Here is a 17,446-nt window from a genome sequence, read left to right on the forward strand (position 1 = left end):
TTTGATTCTTATTGCTCTATTTATGGATGAATATAGTGAATGTGTAGCCTTTGTATATAAGGTTTTTGTTTTACATCGTTTACCGAGCCAAAGGGACTCCGACTATGAGAGACTGTCACTGAAGAGGCGGCATCTTTTAATTCAATTATGTTTATATGAAACTGATGTGTCCGCGTTTATTTGAACACAGTATGTCGATGTAGCCTCTATGCGTCTATGGAAGAGCACGAGTACGTGCACGCTGTTTCAGTTGTATTTCCTTTTAGTTAGTAAACCCCCTCGCACGGCACGTGTGGGGAAGTACGTGCTGCTTGTTTTGTCTACCTCTTATATTTTCCAAGCTGAAAGTCACCCCTACTACTGCCAAAGTCTTGAGCTGTTTTGTGTATTGGTAAATTTTTTTCCTACTTCAAGATCACGGCCATGGAGTGTCAAAGAGTGGGTGCCTACGTGTCTCCTTTTTGTGCATGAACTACTTGGGGCGCTTTTCGTGTGTGCTTTTTTTTGGACAGCGACTCCGTGCGTCCGCGAGTGCTTCGTCCGCTAACGACCGAAACCTTAAAAATGGGGCCGAATGGACGCGAGCTTCAGTGCGCTCCGCGGAGGCAAAGCTGCCGCCGCGTACTCCCGGGATCCCAAGCCGCCGCACCGCACCCTTGAAACCGCCAGCTTCCCGAGAGGGACCTTCGCCTTCGGGGGCCGCCCAGCCTGCGTCTTTGTGGATGGACACCAAATGTCAACTGTATGTTCGCTTCCCTTCTGAACTTTCTTTTTGACTGCCGGTAATTGGACTCTCTCCTTCGTCGTGGTGCCTGTAGAATATTTATTGTTCCGATGTATAACTTAATTGAGTGTATTTAATGCGATGTGTGTTTCTCCGCAGTCCGAGGTTATTGTCGTGTAAAATGTCCATTCCTCTCCTTTAAAAGCTGTTGTATTCCTCGTATCGAATCTAGAAACGTTGTTTTTGTTGTTGTTGCCGCTTAAAACGCCTCTGTCTCATTCATAGCTTTGCTTACTGGCTACGCAGGGCATCGAACACCCCCCCCCCCCCCCCCTCTTATTGTCATGACTCGGTGATGACCTCGCGTGATCACCGAACCCCTGACTATTAAATGGCGTCCGCGACAGGACGTTTGATGCCAAAAAAACGTGTGGAATGGAGAGGGATATTTGTTCAGGTCTTGGACTGTGTTGAGGTATTAGAGAGGTGTCGTGCATGAGGTGCTAATCAAAATATTATTGAAACAAACCGTCCAGTGCGGCACGATAAATCCTCCTCACTGTGTCCTGTTAGTAGGTTTGTCTGGAGTGACTTCGTGTCAAAACTTTGAGCAGCGTAACATATCACCTTTATTGCCTTCTGATTTCTATTCGATGCGGCATTGTCCAAGGAATTCTTGATTGGTCACGGGACTGCTGCTGACCCAAATCCACAACGTTTCCTGTCTGGTCAATACATGCAAAGCAGTAAAGATATACTGTTTCCCATTACATTTTAGAGCTCTACGCGCCCAATGTCGTTTGCATTTTGTTGAGATGAATCGTGGAGGATCAGTTTTCTCCTGGTGTGCGTCTTTGGGAGCGAGCGCTGAAGCCTTTCCCAGAAGTTGGGCTCGCCCCAGCAAAGGTAATTCGCAGCCCGCACGTAGAGGCGCAGATCCTCGTCCAGCGCCCCTGGATCCACCTCGTCCACCATCACGATGACCAGGCGGTTGATGCTGTCTTCAAGTGCTCGCTGGTGCGCCAGCCTGAACTCCAAGCGGCACCATTCGCTCGCCATAAAGTTCCTGCGGCACAGAGAATGCATCATCTTCCCTTTTAACTCTCTTGTTTTAACGTGTCGGTCATTGAACTAGTGGAGGCAGGAGCGTGTTGCGTGTGCCGTTTAATTAAACTCACCACAGGTATATGTACTAGCCACGTGAGCGAGCTAGAAATAAACGTTAATTTTAGTCGAAGAATGACGCGATTCGATTTAAAGCACACTAAAAAGTGGCTGGAATGTTTCTTTTTCGACAACATATGCTCTGAGCCCGTTCATTTTTCTGATACTTCGAGGGAAAACTGCATTACTGAATCAGTCAGATCGGCGGGCAAACCCCTAGCGTGAGAAGTTGAGTTACATCTTCAATCTACAAATACTTTTTGGTACGCATGTTCACATGTAATGATAATTTTGGATATAGTTTAACATATTACAATGGCATTGTTCGCAATATCTTTAAGTCTTGTTCTTCTTGGACATGGGTAGGAGATTTATGTGAAATGCAGGCGATTATTACTGATTTCATTCAGGAACTTTGAAGCAGGCTCATATTAACTTCAGTAAATGGATTTCACTTGCCAGAAGCGAATACTCGAATCGAATTAAATATGTTTTATATAATAGAAATATCATTTCTTCATTTCGGTCTTACAGAGACCGCCCAGGAAACCATGCTTCCTCACAGCTTTCCTTTGTATGTAGGTGACATGTGTGTTCTACCTATGGTCAGATGTCATCATAGCGACAGCGATCATTTCTGGAACACTAAAAATATATATCTGATACATAAAGTTCACTTTAATCTGCTGTTAGTCGAAGAATGACGCGAGTCGATTTAAAGCACAATAAAAAGTGACTGGAATGTTTCTTTTTCGACAACATATGCTCTGAGCCCGTTCATTTTTCTGATACTTGGCGGGTAAACTGAATTACTGAATCAGTCAGATCTGCGGGCAAACCCCTAGCGTGAGAAGTTGAGTTACTTCTTCAATCTACAAATACTTTTTTGGTACGTATATTCCCATGTGATAATACTTCTGTATATAGTTTAACATATTACGATGGCATTGTTCGCAATATCTTTAAGTCTTGTTCTTCTTGGAGACGGGTCGGAGATTTATATATGAAACGAAGGTGATTATTACTGATTTCTTCAGGAACTTTGAAGCAGGCTCATATTAACTTCAGTATATTAATTCCACATGCCAGAAGCGCGTTCCAGAGGCGATTTAAATATGTTTTATAAAATATACCATTTCTTCATTTCGGCATTACAGGGACCGCCCAGGTAACCAAGTTTCCTCACAGATTTCCTTTGAAAGTAGGTGACATGTGCGTTTAACCTATGGTGAGATGTGATCATAGCGACAGCGATCATTTCTGGTATATTAAAAAATGTATATCTCATACATAAAGTTTACTTTAACCTGCCATTCTGAACACTGATGTTTTATTTTACATAGTGAACGTTTTTAGGAGCCTGGTCAATTCGACAGCTAACTTTTTTGTCTGAAATAGAGGTCGACGTAAACGGTGCAGTTTTCTCAGGCATATTGTGGACAACATCATAATTAAAAATTAAGAATAAAGTGTTCTAAGGAAGGACCTGCAGGGCCTCACCGCGTCAGGAGCAGCAACGTCCGCCTCGAGCAGCTGACAGCATCGCGGATGATGTCCTGCAGTAGAAAGCCGCCCTTGAAATTCCGGTCGTAAGTGCAGTAAGATAAACCCAGCCCTTCAATTGTCGGCAGTAGCTGATCATGCACCAAGGCTGCGTCCTTGCTGCTGAACGAGACGAACACGTCGAACAGCTTCTCGTGGTCCATATCATCTTCCGCAACGCATCTCAACCAACCGAAGAAGCCCCGAGTGCGCAACCACGCCTTCAGCGGTTTCTTGAAATTCAGGTAGGCCGCCGACATCGCCAGAAAGAGGGTCAGGACAACTGAGCGAGACCAGCAAGGTTACGAGATAAGGTCGGCTTCCCAATGGTATCTCTCTGAGAAGAAAACGCTGATTACTTACCCAAGGCATAAATCAGGTATGCCACGTATTGTGGGAAAGACGCAGGGCAGAGGTGAGTCTGCCCTAAGGCCAGGAAAGTTTTCCGTGACACCAGTGAGTTGGGACTTTCTGTGCATTTGAGGCTTCCGATGTCTCGTATCTGTCGCAAATAAATTGCCAAAGCCGAAAGTTGCATTTAAGAAATGCCGTTTATTCTTGTAAGTCGTTCGCGGGGTTTATTCAGGTGTGTTACGTGCTAAAAAAAGGGCGAGATATGGTGAAAACGATATAAAATAGTTAGAGCGAATTGGTATAGTCATTGAAGATCAGAAAACGAGCAAAAAGCACTCAGAGGATAAAGATAAGGAAGCCGACACACTTGGGCTAGTGTGTGTCGTTATTTACGTTGCCATCTGAACCCTTTTTGCCGCATTTTGGCCTTCGATACAAATCTGCACTTCTAACCTATTACTTCTGCCCGGTACTCCAAAATCAATATTCATAAGAATCTTTTTCATGTCCTACCTAATTAGCGCTGCCCGGTTTGGCTACATTGTGGCATATTTGATAATTTTCGGACGGAACTCTTGGCTATAAATTTTTCAGCGTGCTTACTTGGGTACTTTTTGGTTGCTTTCAAAATATAGCAAGAGTGCTTTTAATTTAAGATAACTCCAGAATTTAATTTAATTTAAGAGTACTCCAGAATGCTACTTATAAACACCTTTACCGTAGTGTGGAAGAATTACCATTTAATCATGTTCTTCAGATAACGTGGGAAAATACTCCTTCTGCTGCGTTCACAAAATATTCACCTTGCTTGTTCTCCCTGGCACGACTCCAAAATTTTTTCTCCTCTTACTAAATGTTGCTATGTAGGCTTCCTTAGAATTAGCAATTAAACATGTGCCATCGCCGTTCCTCAAACGCACTTCAGCGAAATCCCAAGCAGCACAGCTGGTCGGCCCAACATTGGAAGTGGATGGTTTTACTCTTGTCCTTTATAGGACTGATTTTGCCAATCTATATAAAATATTGGGCTGATTACCTGTGCTGCTTGGGAAAAGGAAGAAACTTGCTACCAAGCTAGTACACCTTGCTTCCTTTCTACGCTGCTGATTCAAATACGTTAACTGGTGATCGACAGCACGTGACAGCCAGACAACACAGTTGTGGGGCGCTGTGAACAGAGCCTTGGTTAAGATTTTTTATGCAATGGGTTTTCTTTTTCAGGAGTTTAGTGGGGCACTGGACCATTGCAAACTAAACAGCGTTTTAAAGGGGAAGACGAAGGCCTTCCCTATCTAAAAGAGATGAAAATCCTCAGGGGAGAAATAAGTGCCCCAGTGCATAACGAAATGATCCAGAAGAAAAAATACAATAAACAATATGGGCACCTAATCATGCGTTTGTTTACCGAGCGGCGAAGAAATTTCCTACAAAACAAATACCAAGCATGCCATATAAATGAGGCAATTAAAGTAACTTGACTCCTTTTAAGAAGCGCAATCTTACTGGTCTCACGACGACGAAATAAATTCCTGCTACTTTTCAACTCCTTTGTAAAATTCCTGTTGCGTTTTCGTGGTTCTGTGTTGTGCTCTTCATTAATTTTTTTATCTAATCAGGGATGATCTTACGCATCCCAGTAGCTCACAGGCGCTGTTTACGATGCGTCCTGCAGCAATTATGCTTTTCTTGCAACGTTTCTGCTTCTGCTGCCGTTTTCCTGTTGCTCGGGCACATTTAGTAGCTATTTCTACATCTTGGTTGAATGTTGACACCTTTTTTGGATAGTTTTACGATATTGGTGGTTCTTTACCGAGTTTTAGACCTGAAACCGTATCCCAAAATTAAGCATTTTTATTATGAGGTACAAATAACAAATTTCATCGCCATCATCATCACCCGCCTGACTACGGGCACTGCAGGGCGAAGTCCTCTCGAAAATCTCTCCGTTAATTCTGTCCTTTGTCAGCTGCATCCAGAGTATCCCGGCAAATTTCTTGATCTCATCCGCCCCCCGAACTTTCTGTCGCCCCCTGCTACGCTTCCCTTCTCTGTGCATTCACTCCGTTAACCTTAAGGATGAGCGGTCGTCTCGCATTACCTTACCACATCGAGGTGAGCTCCAATCCACTGCCGAAAGGGGTAATCGGTGCAGTCGCAATGAAAGGGATTGCCAGACAGCCACAGGGAAGTGAGCTGGCGTTCTCTCACCAGGTTGTGCGGCAGCTTGGTCAACCTGTTACCACTGAGATCGAGGGAGTAACTGTCTCGGGGAGAAGGGTTAAGTTCACACTCGAAAGCCGGTTATTCCTGAGACACAGCAACTTTACCTGAGGGGTGCTTTGCTTGAGGGCGCCATCAAGATGTTCGAGCCGATTATCCCGCATGTCCAGCTGAGTCGTGCCTACCGGAAAATTTCTCGGAAGCCGGCTTAGTGCCGCCATTGAGCAGTTGACGATTATCTCCCGGTCTCCGCCTGGTTTTTCTCGGCACTCGCAGTGGCAGCCCGGTGAACAACCTTCTGGCCACAAAATCAAGTTCTTCACCGATATCTTGCTTAGCACCTTTCCTTTAAGCCAGGACGGGTGCTCGCAGGTCGGGTACCATGCAATGCGAGCTTCACTATCAGCACTCAAGAGCCAGGCCATTCTGCAGTCGCAAAACAAAGGGTTGTCTAGAAGTGAAGAAAAAAAAGGTGATCACATATGAAGCAATGCGTACCAAATAATTTTGGGCATATAATAGTCTATTTTGCTTTAATAGCCGCCCACTGTTTCAGAAAACAAACCGTAGTCAGCCTCAGTCGTTTTGATAAGAACTGCGTGCCGTTTGCGGAAATGTTCGCAGTAAATATCGAAAGGAAATTATTTGCATTACTTCGCCTTGATGACAGGCAAGAACATTTAATTTTATCCACGAACGGCGCAAGGAGCAGAAAAGATATAAATCGGCACAAAAGCTATTCAGTATGAAAAGAGAAGCTTTTGGATTGTATAATGAAAACCACTGATACTGAACGAATACAAAAGTATGTTTTGGAAAATACTTGTAAATTTATTTATTTGTCTGCGCTAAAAGATGGCCCCTCCTATATATGGTGGCCTTGTAGACAACTTAATATATTGTGTTTTGTAATCGGGACGGCGTACATACGCAAAAAACTGACTGCCGGTTATCACCTGTGTGAAAAGGGAGATTCAAGGATTGCTGTTAGCGGAGCTCAAAATGTCGCTTGCCGCACCACGCTGTAGCGCCATTTATGTGTGGAGTCTCGAAAAGCGCGTGTGCTAGTTCGTGACGCGATGCACACTACGCCGGACTCCGTACTTTGGGCACAGCGCCGAGGAACCACCCTTTTCTACCCGATTTTTTTTCGTGCTACTCCTCCAACGGCGGCAACGTTACATAATCGCAAAACATGGCTCAAACAGCTGCCGCGGACAACTTGAAGTTACAATTGCAATGCGTTCGCGAGCAGGTACAGTCCTTGCACAAAGCAACCAGGCAGCAGAATTTTCTTCTCAATCTTTTAGTGGCGCCCCTATTCTGTTCTCAAGAGCAAGATTTCTCGAAAAGTAAATGGGAAAGGTTCTACTTATATTACAGAGATTCGGAGCTTAAGCGTTCCTTTAAGGGTCTCACTAAGCGTATAAGAAATAAACTCTGTAGCCTAGTTACTTTTTGGCAAACTTTGTACGCCTCTACTAATGTGCTCAAGTTTTGTTTTTGCATTCGCGTATCTAAAGACGCTTTTCTCGCAGCGAATGATTTCTACACCGTTATGAACGTTTTGATGTCTGGAGAATACATTGTTTTTGTTTGTCTCGATAATTATAAACGGGGAGTGCTTTTAGTGGCTTTCAAAAGCTTAGTAATCAAGAAATACATCATATTGAGGAGGAAGATGTGAATTGGAACACCTCATTTGCATCCAACCAATTAATTCTAAGGGATGAAAACCGATTTGGTTTATTAAACAGCTTCTCCCTGTAAGCATTTTGTTCCGGTAAGCTGTCGATGCTTGAGAAGGGAAACGACCCACGTGCCTAATAGAACATTTGGTGAGTGTTGGATCTCTGGACTGTTTTTCGTTCATTATGAGCTTCAGAATTCACCAGGCGAACGTCTTAAAATGTTCTCACTGACCATTATTCTTCCAGGGTTGCCAGCGCCGCACTGTGAATAACACGGTATAAATTATTCGTGTACCCTTTTTTCAACACCTAAATGTTATGCTCATTGTTAGGGGGAAACTATTTCCTTCCAGATTCATTTCACCTTCACATATGTTCGGAAATGGCATTTCAATGATCCTCCGCGCGCGCATTGGCTGCGTGTGGCCCGGGGAACGACGGGTGAGTCACGGAATCGCGACGAGTGATGTGTGTGATGTAAGGGGTGCAGTGGAAACACTAGAACACCTGCTCCTTCGCTGTTCCGCGTTCGCCGATGCCCGTCGCGATATGCTCGCGGCCTATAGGGCGCAGGGCATACTACCAGACTCCATCAAGACGCTCTTGTGGCCGCAGGGCAGTGCGCGCACTCGTGTGCGAACTTTGGTGAGCCTCTGTGCATTCTTCGAACACACGGGCTTGACCTTCCGTCTGTTCTCCGTCAGGTAGTTACACGCAGTGACCGAACGCTCCGCGAGTTCTACCTTGAACGATTAATAACTGGACGCCCTATACCAGTTGTAACCAACACAGTGCTGTGCGCGTGTGTGATTTAATTCCTCTAAAATGAACTAATCACGCACACAACCTGGACACATTTTTTATTGTGTAAATAGTTTGTACATATTACTTCTCCCCCTATCCTCTATTCCTGTCCCCTAACCTCTTTCATTTCATTTCTCCATTCTGCCTGCTGTCCTTTATTTCCGCTGCCCCAGCTCAGGTGCTTCAGTATCGATGGCAGATGCCGGGGCTAGCAAGAATCTTTTCCTTCCTTTTTACTATAATTTTTAATAAAACCACTACCACCACCACCATACAGGAATGCTATCAACCAAATATTATTGATGTGCATAAAGCGTCGCTTCCACATTCTGATCATTAGCTCGACGCGAACCCGCCGCACAGACAAGAATTGTGTCAATGATTGGTTCGAGCCTCGAAAATGATTTCCTTTCAAGCGGAAGCTAAAAAAAGACATGTAACTTGATCGCAAACACATTTTTTTTTGCTGAGTATTGAGAAGAATTAGAACCGAGAAGTTGCTATACGTCCTCTGACCTTCTTCACCCCAAGAACCTTTCTCTTTCGAGAAGGCAGCTATCCTAAATGAGTAAGCAAGCGAAGGAGGAGAAAAACATGTGAAAGGCGAGCATGAAGCAACCGTTCTTGTACTGTGAACACGCGGAAGCAATGCGAGAGGCTGCCCACTGAAGTCATTTATAATGTAACTCATACCTGATCGAGATAAATCAGTTTGCTGGCGTAAATACTGCAGTGTTAGCGAACAAATATATGCTGTATTATTTTTGCGAAGGGAAGAGCTTTCAATAACTGCATCAGCCACAACAATCTAACACTGAAAGATATATTCGTTGATTATTGCAACGTGTCCTGTTTTTTATTTGAAAAGCAGTCAAAGATATGTCGGTGTGGTCGGCGTATTTAGATATTGTAGCAAGGCTGACATTGTGTACGTTATGAAAATTGCCATTCTTTATTTTAGGGCACAACATCAAATTGCAAAATTGAAGGCCGTTAAGATCGAAGACAAGCCAAGTTTTAATTTCCTAAGCTTTAGTTTTTTTTTTTTGGTGGAAAATCTCGAGCGTCAAAAAAAATTGCTATTGTTTATTTTAGGGCACAACATCAACTTGCGAAATTGAAGGCCTGTAAGATCGAAGACAAGCCAAGTTTTAATTTTTTAAATACAAGTTTATTTTTTGTTGAAAATGTCGAGCGTAAAAAAAAAAGCCGCTGTAAGTTTTTTTTTAGTTTGCTTGCCACATTGCAAGCTTACAAAAAGGCGTCGCTGCGCGTGGTTGTACCGCCAGAATCGAGATTTGTCCGTCTACATAAAACATTTACAGAAGCTTCATCTGTATTTTCTGCAGTAGAAATGCTATCGGCGACATATTGTAAATTTAGAATGCGAGAAAGCACATCCAACGAGCTTAAAAAAGCTTATTTTTCACGCTCAATGCGTAGAACCGCGATTCGTAATCAGGCAATTAAAAACTACCCTCGTCTTCAATGTTCATTGCCTTCAGTCTGCCAATATAATCTTGTGCCCTAAAAGCAAATCTGGAAAAAAAACGATTTGTAATTTATTTAAAGAGTAGTCGTTTAGCCGAATTCTATTACGTTCACAATGTCCGCCTTGCTGTACAATTTGAAGGGCACAGAAGGCACCCTTTCTAAGATGAATTCTGAAAAATAAAATCAATCGGTATATGCTCAGATAAGAATATAATCGAAAGCAGTTGATGGTTGTGGCGCCCAAATAGTATCTGAGCTCCAGTCTATGGCGAGGCAGTGTGATTACTGACATGGTCGTCACAAAACTTGCCGATGCAGTCAAAGAGAACCATCCCATACATGCTGGCTTGAAGTTCTTTACCGCAGTGCTCGCCTAAAGTTCCCATACAAAAATGTCCTATGGCCGGCTATAGAATTTTGGCCCAAATAGCTATAGACCTTTTCTATTTCTGTCTATAGCTGCCTATACAGGCTGATATATTTTTCTATAGAGAGCTTAAGACAATTGTATGGTTCCAAAGCTATAGCTTTAGTGGCATAGATTTTTCAATAGCTGGCAATAAGCACCTCTATGGGTGCTTATAGACGTTCATAAAAGGCCATAGACGGACATAGCTTTTTCCATAGACGCCCTTAGGACTTTTTTGTATGGGTTATACGCAGAAAATATAGTTTATTTGCTACCAGCAAAGAAACGCATTATTAATTAGAAAGTGTGGTATGAAAAATCTTACGCTGGAGGGCAATATTCAGCTCGGCTGTCATGCGGCGAGGGAAGTCGCTTCGGCGCAGTGTTTCAACTCGATTTCCTGCCAGACCGAGACTGCGCAGACGTTCAGCCCCTGTAAAGGCACCTTCCACGCGGCTGATGTTGTTCCCTGTCAGCAGAATGGAGCCAAGGACTCTGTTGTGTCCGAATTCGTTCCTTTCCAAAGCTTGTATACAATTCAAGGATGCATCTATGTGTTTTATGTTTGGAAGATTCCCTACTGAAGCGTTAAGAGAGAGAAGCTGGTTGCTTCTAAGACGAAGGGAGGTTAGTGTCACAAGACCTCTGAAGGCATTCCTTCCAACCCACTGGATGCTGTTTTCAGCTATGTCAATTTCTAAAAGGCCAGAGTTGTCTATGAATGTATTGTCTGGGATATTGGTTAAGCGGTTTTCCACTAGGGACAGCTTTTTCAAGGATCTGAGACCTGCAACTACGTCGGTAATGCTAGTGATGCGATTTGAGGATAGGTTTAGAATTTTGATTTGGCGTGTGTTTTTAAAAGTCCCGGTTGCGCTGCATAGCCTGTTTTCCGACAGGTTTATATATTCCAATCTTGAGTCCGTAGGAAATATCGACGCGTTTAAGAAGGTGAGGTTGTTCCTGGAAAGGTCGAGGTGAATCAATTTTTGAAGTGCTCTGAAAGCTCCAGGTTCCACATCAGTTATATTGTTATTGTTCAGAAGGATCACTTCTATCTTCCGATTGGACGATGAGAATTGAGTAATGACGCCTATGCTGTTCCTTTCAAGATCTAAGTGCGAGAGATTGGGCATCGTAGATTTCACAAGTGCTTTGATGTCCGTTATCTTGTTCCGTCCCAGTGCGAGTCTCTGAAAAAAATAGGAAGAAGCACGATGAGGAACTTTTATCATGAACACAGCTGTTCACCGATTACTGTGCTAGAAACGAAAAAAAATTATCTTCAAATGCACGAATGCTTTAATATATTTATTCGTCCGAACAAAGGATAGGGCTTCGTGATGATACAAATAAGACAATTTGGGACAAGTTTCTAGCAGCCCGTCAAGTTGGAAAAGCACATCAGCAGCTCAACCGTGTCAAATAAATATAAACCGCCAACTTTTGCTATGAGGCAGAACAGTTGCCTCTCCAGAGAACGCCTCTGGTGTTTTTCGCCAATGGACCACCCAGGGGGAACGAGCCATAGCACTTTGCTTGTCTTGCACTAAGTGATGACTGTTTAAGGCAGATGGTTAGCGTGCCAGCACCACGGTGAGTCACAGCGCAGAGCCCAGATTGCGTGTACTATGAGGCATTAATAAAAAGGAATGCCACCCATTTGCGTGCACCTTAATTTCAGTACACTTCGCTTAATTTAGGTTTCTGGAAATTTTGGACGGTAGCCGTGCGTACATAAAATACTATGCGGTCTTCATTAGTACAGAAAAACACATTACTTAAGTAGCCTTCGGGGAAATATAATAATGTGCTCGCCATTGTTATTTCCTATTGGATGATCTCTGAGCCATTTTTTTTTATCTTGCATATCACAGATAGATTCTTAAAGACGACAGTGTTTATCACGAAACTAAGATGGGACGAGGCTTACAAAGGGCTATGTATTGCTTGTATCGCATCCCTGTAACGGGAAGATTAAAAATCCTTCCGGAGATATGTTGATGAAATCAGAGCTATTATTTATCTGCAACATATATACGCAGAGTAATCATGTCCCTCTAGGCTGCCTGCATGTCCAGTATAACTAACACAAAAAAGAAGCCAAGCTTTTACATTATGCACAAAGTCCTTAACGGACTGGTAAAGAGAACGATGCAGCATTCATGGCGGCAACTTCTTCGCCCCTGCATGAAATTTTAGCACAGATGCTTTTGTGATTTGACAACCAAAGACTGTAAAGACGGCCTTATGGAAACGGGCAAGGTCACCCAGAGCCTCATGCTATCCCATTTTCGTGCACTGTTTTTTCGACTGTCATAGCGCGACAGCTGTGGATAATCACTTTTCAGGCAAAACACTGCAAATCATGTCTCATACAAAAAGGCAAAATGTATGCCTCATATTTTATAACTGTATAATTCTTGGTATATGATAAGGTAACTGAACAAAAAGTTTTTCGTTAATCCCGCGCCTTCTATCCTGCTCCTACTATTGGTGTCGTCTTAAGTACATTCTGGGGAAGAGCGGACACAGTGTAGTTATAAGGGCATATAGATGTCATTTGCCCTCAAAACCATAAGAAAAGCGCGACGTTCTTCCTAGACAGCATTTGCGTACTGCTCATGTAAAACACCTGCTCGCAATCACAGTAACCGCGATTCAACATCGATGAATTAGACGTCACAGATTAAGCGGATGCATCGCCATGAAGCGAAGAATGGCAAATTGCGCATTCTTGGTTGTTTTCCTTGGATTCGCTGCCGCTCTGATGGCGCAGATCGCGGCATAAAAATAATTGCAGTCCGTGAGTCCTGTGCCTTCCTCTTCGTCACAGTCTTTAATTTCCAGCGCTTGAACGAATTAGCCTTATTATTCGGTTTAGCAGAAGACTTCTTCCCTCTTTAGCCCCTCCCCCCCTCCCTCCTTCAAAAAATGTCAAGAAATTTTCGAGTTCACTCTGAAAAGAAAGGCATCTACATATGCTTTCTGTATTTCAACACACCATATGGTTTAGTTTATGGGGTTTAACGTCCCAAAGCGACTCAGGATATGAGAGATGCCGTAGAAGTACGAGCCACTAGAATTTTGCCTCCATCGAAATTCTACCGCCGCGGCCGGGATCGAACCCGCGTCTTACGGGCCAGCATCCGAGCGCCGTAACGACTCACCCATCGGGGCGGCTACCAACGCATGACATGGAAACACGCTGGCTTTAACCATCAGCGCTGCATCAGGATGTTATAGCTGCATTGCTCGTGGGATGATGATGAGTTACTTTTGTTTTTCTGGGAGCCGATAACTGCAAACCGTTGTTAGGACGGACAATAGCACATTATGATTCCCAAGGTGGGCGCATAATTTAATAGGCATCATATCCCGGTTTATGGACACAACTGTCAGAAACCGCCCGGTGTTGCCTTGACAATCAGGTCACTCTGCAACGAGGACGCACAAATTTTTTGTACCTCGAGCCACCTTTTGTAGCGATAGCTACATTACGGAAGCATTTCGAGCCTTCAGAGAGAGGGAGCCGCCACGCTGTCACGTGGTTTGTCAAGTGATGCGGAGCAGCTGCCGGCTGCGCGCTGCCGTGGCTGATCACGTGGTTCGTCACGCGACGAGTCGCGTGACCAGCCACGTGGTGCGGAGCAGCTGCTGCTGCTGGCGGCGCGGCGCACCGGCGAAACCGAGCTGCAACAGCTGTGCGCATGCGCCGTATCAAGTGGGCCGAAGATGAAGAAGGAACGCCCAACAAAACGGAGCGGCGAAAGACTGACTTTCCAATTCAACTGAGCAAGTTACACCCGGCCAGCTGTAGCTATCGCGTCACTCAAGTTTTAACCAGAGCTAAACCACCGTCAATTTTTTGTGACTTTCTGTGTGACGACAGTATTACAACCGCTCTCTGTACGTATACAACAACACCCAACACCTCGGTTTCGTGAAAATTTCACATCATCACAATTACGCATTTGAGTATAAATATTATTAAAAAACAACAGTGATTACATGCGCCCTTATGAGGATGACCAGTGCTTGCTAAGGAAAAACAATCACGTTTCATTCCCGTTTATATATCGCCAACAGCACTCACGCAGCCTGCTCTAGCCATCCTCCAAGATTTCTGCCCCCTCCACATCCCAAATTCCCGAAAGCTAGGGCGCGCAGTTCGAAGATAACAGTGAAAAAACTATAAAACTATACTGTTGAGCGATTGCGAATTTCGCCTTTCTACGCCTCCTCTCACTCACCCGAAGCCCTCGTACGGGTGCCTGGCCATTTACTGTTAGACTTTAGGACCCTGCAACACGGTCGAGACATGGCTGCCGCATTCTGCTGCATGATAACGGCCCCTTCGAGGAGCAAGACGCTGTGTGTCGAACCCCGCACCTCTGCGCTCAATCACTTGTGATTAATAGGATTGCGTCTTTCTTAGCCATTCCTTCGCCCAGAGTGCAGAGACTGTTTTATGATTGTCAGTCTCAGTTTTTAGAAGCCTTTTCTTGCGTCCTTCCTTTCCCTCCGAAGCCTAGCTGTGGCATTTACGAGCCATTCCATTATGTCTGATTTCCTTACAACACTGACGAGGCGGCGGTGAAAGCTTGCGGGCGATAATCTATCGTGGGGGCCATGGACGTTTCCTCACTATCAAAGTTACGACGTATTTCCCAATATTCGTGTGGACCATATAAGCGCACTTCGTACTCTCCAAACTGCTCATGCTTCACCGCAGAGAACCTTCGCGAAAAGCGCCAGCGCTCTAAACCACAGGATTCGCTTGCAGGGCAAGCTGCCGACAGTTGTGGTGGCCACGAAGCACTCGGATTTACCTTGCCTGTGATATCAACTAAAGAAGCATCATATTGATGAAAAACTCAAAATGTTTCTGTCTCACAAGGCGTATCTTGCTTATTAAACCACCGAAGGGAGCATATGAGTACGGAAAGTTGAAGAAACAAAACGCCTTACCCTCAACTTTAGCATGTTATCAAAGAAGTCGCCTACAGTGGAGATGCGGTTGTTGCCAAGGATGACTGTCTTCAAAAACCTCGTTCGCTTAAAAAGATTAGGAGACAGGCTCTCGATCTGGTTGCTTGACAGTTGAAGATGAAGCAGCCTCGGAAATCGGGACAAGAACTGGTCGTCCACTTCCTCAATGCCGTTGAAGCGAAGATCCAACCTGCTAAGCCTCGGCAGGTAGGGCCCGCCTTTGAGAATCTTGATTTTGCTCCAGTTCACGAAGAGGTTCTTCAAGCCTTGCGCGGCCCTCAGCCCTCTAGGCAAAGTCTGCATTTGGGTCTTCGTTATTAGCACATTCCTTAACCGGTCAATGCGGGCGACGGCCACTTCTTCGATGTCTCTCAGAGGGCAATCTCTGATGGACAAATCAAATATGGTGTGGTTGGAAAACCATGACGCAGGCAGCTTTGTTGTTTGCACGCTCTTCAGTGACAGCGTTTTGAGGATGACGCCCGCCACCTTGGCCATGTCCGCTTCAATTTCTTGGCTGCTTGAGATGTTGAAACACCTTACCTGGGCTCCGCGTTTTGTCAAAATGCAGGAGCATCGATCGAGTTGCTGGCAAGTGGTTTTCACCTTTCCCCATCTCCTGGAGGCGCTAATTACGACGCTGCACAAGCCCCCCAGCACTAATACAGTGAAGGTCAGATGAAGCGTACGCATGGTGACCGAGGACAAAATCCAGGAGGTTCTTGTCGCTCGCAACCGGTCAAGCCACGTGTGGCGAGGTCCGATCTACCCAGCTGTAGGGAACAAAAAGAGCCCGCACCTCTCGTAAACACGGCCTCACCTCAGCGGAGACCTCGAAAGAGGCATGCGTAAATTAGCAGCTAAGCCCTCATGCATTGCAATGCTGTGGATTTATACTCAAAGCAGAGTTTTACACAGCGGAGAGTGGCGGCGACTTCACCAGATTTGCTGCTGTTATCACTGCACAGCAAAAATGAGGTTGATGACCTGGGTGAAAACCACGAGAAAGATGACCCGGTGCGCTCGTTGCCAACGGTCCAGTGACGCACCGCTTGTTTCCCGTCTAGTTGCGCCAAGGCGACTCTGCCGCTGAACAATCTACTGGTTAGAGGGCCCGTAACGAATTACATCAATTAACAATCAGGGAACATTCCTCCTCGTTCTTCCACTGAGGCAAAATAGACTCGTTTAACGTCTGAGTATTTAGAGGTACAGTCGCGAAGCGTGGGCATCGCTGGAAAGCGGATGAATCGAGTGAAGCAACAGGAAGGCAAAACTGTCGGCGGAGCGAGGCGTCGCGATAGAGGAGAGCTTTTTTTTTTGCGGTATGAATTTTTCTCCGTCGTTCCGCATTGGAAGCACGCGTATTGGACTCGAAGGAAATCCTTCATCCGGTGCTTCAAGACAACGGCGGGCTCGAAAATGCCAGGCATGCATATTCTAGGCAAATATTCGGGGAGAAAAAGAAATTCTTCACTGATATTATTCAGAGTATTCAGGTATACCGTAACTGTTCTATATCACTGCCAGTAAAATAACCACAGGCTGTCGAAATTATTCTCGAGCCCTCCCCTACACTACCTTTCTATCTTTCTTGCACCCTCTACTGTATCCCGGCACCCACGGTGGGGTTCCAGTATCCGTGTTGTGTGAGAGAGTTACTGCGCCGTTGTATACCCGCAACCGGTTAATATTATTTATTGCGCTATAGGAAGAAACAACAGGGTAAAAAATGTATTTCAGAATGTCGGTGCAGTCTAGAGATTGAAATGAATCCGCCATGGCTCGCTTCTGTAAGGGGTCGTCTTATTGACGGGGTATGGTCATTTCAATCCTCATTCATATTGCGAAAATTTCATATTTCCTGATGGTATTAGCTACATGCTTCTAATAAGGACCTAAGTTTTGTCATCTATAACACTATAATGTGCATTTTTTGCCATTATGGCAGACTGGAAAGCGTGCACAGCTGCAGAACCAATTTTCATTTTAAACGTTTTGTGCGAGAGACGAGCGTGCAGAAGAATCACCATGCCGTGTTGTAGCCAACCG

The 17,446-nt window shown here is 44.8% G+C and overlaps 1 protein-coding gene across 1 annotated transcript; it reads right to left on the reverse strand.

Annotated features, from left to right (window-relative positions):
• Positions 1-1,163: 1,163 nt before the first annotated feature.
• LOC144132681 (uncharacterized) lies at positions 1,164-16,650 on the reverse strand. Its single transcript, XM_077665272.1, has 6 exons — positions 15,374-16,650; positions 10,728-11,595; positions 6,190-6,455; positions 3,794-3,932; positions 3,389-3,713; positions 1,164-1,790 (listed from the first exon to the last, which is right to left on the reverse strand). The coding sequence occupies exons 1-6, from the start codon at positions 16,085-16,087 to the stop codon at positions 1,499-1,501; spliced, it is 2,604 nt and encodes an 867-aa protein (XP_077521398.1). The 5' UTR covers positions 16,088-16,650; the 3' UTR covers positions 1,164-1,498.
• Positions 16,651-17,446: the final 796 nt, after the last annotated feature.

Source organism: Amblyomma americanum, chromosome 5 (assembly GCF_052857255.1).
Source record: "Amblyomma americanum isolate KBUSLIRL-KWMA chromosome 5, ASM5285725v1, whole genome shotgun sequence".
Lineage (NCBI taxonomy): Eukaryota > Metazoa > Arthropoda > Arachnida > Ixodida > Ixodidae > Amblyomma > Amblyomma americanum.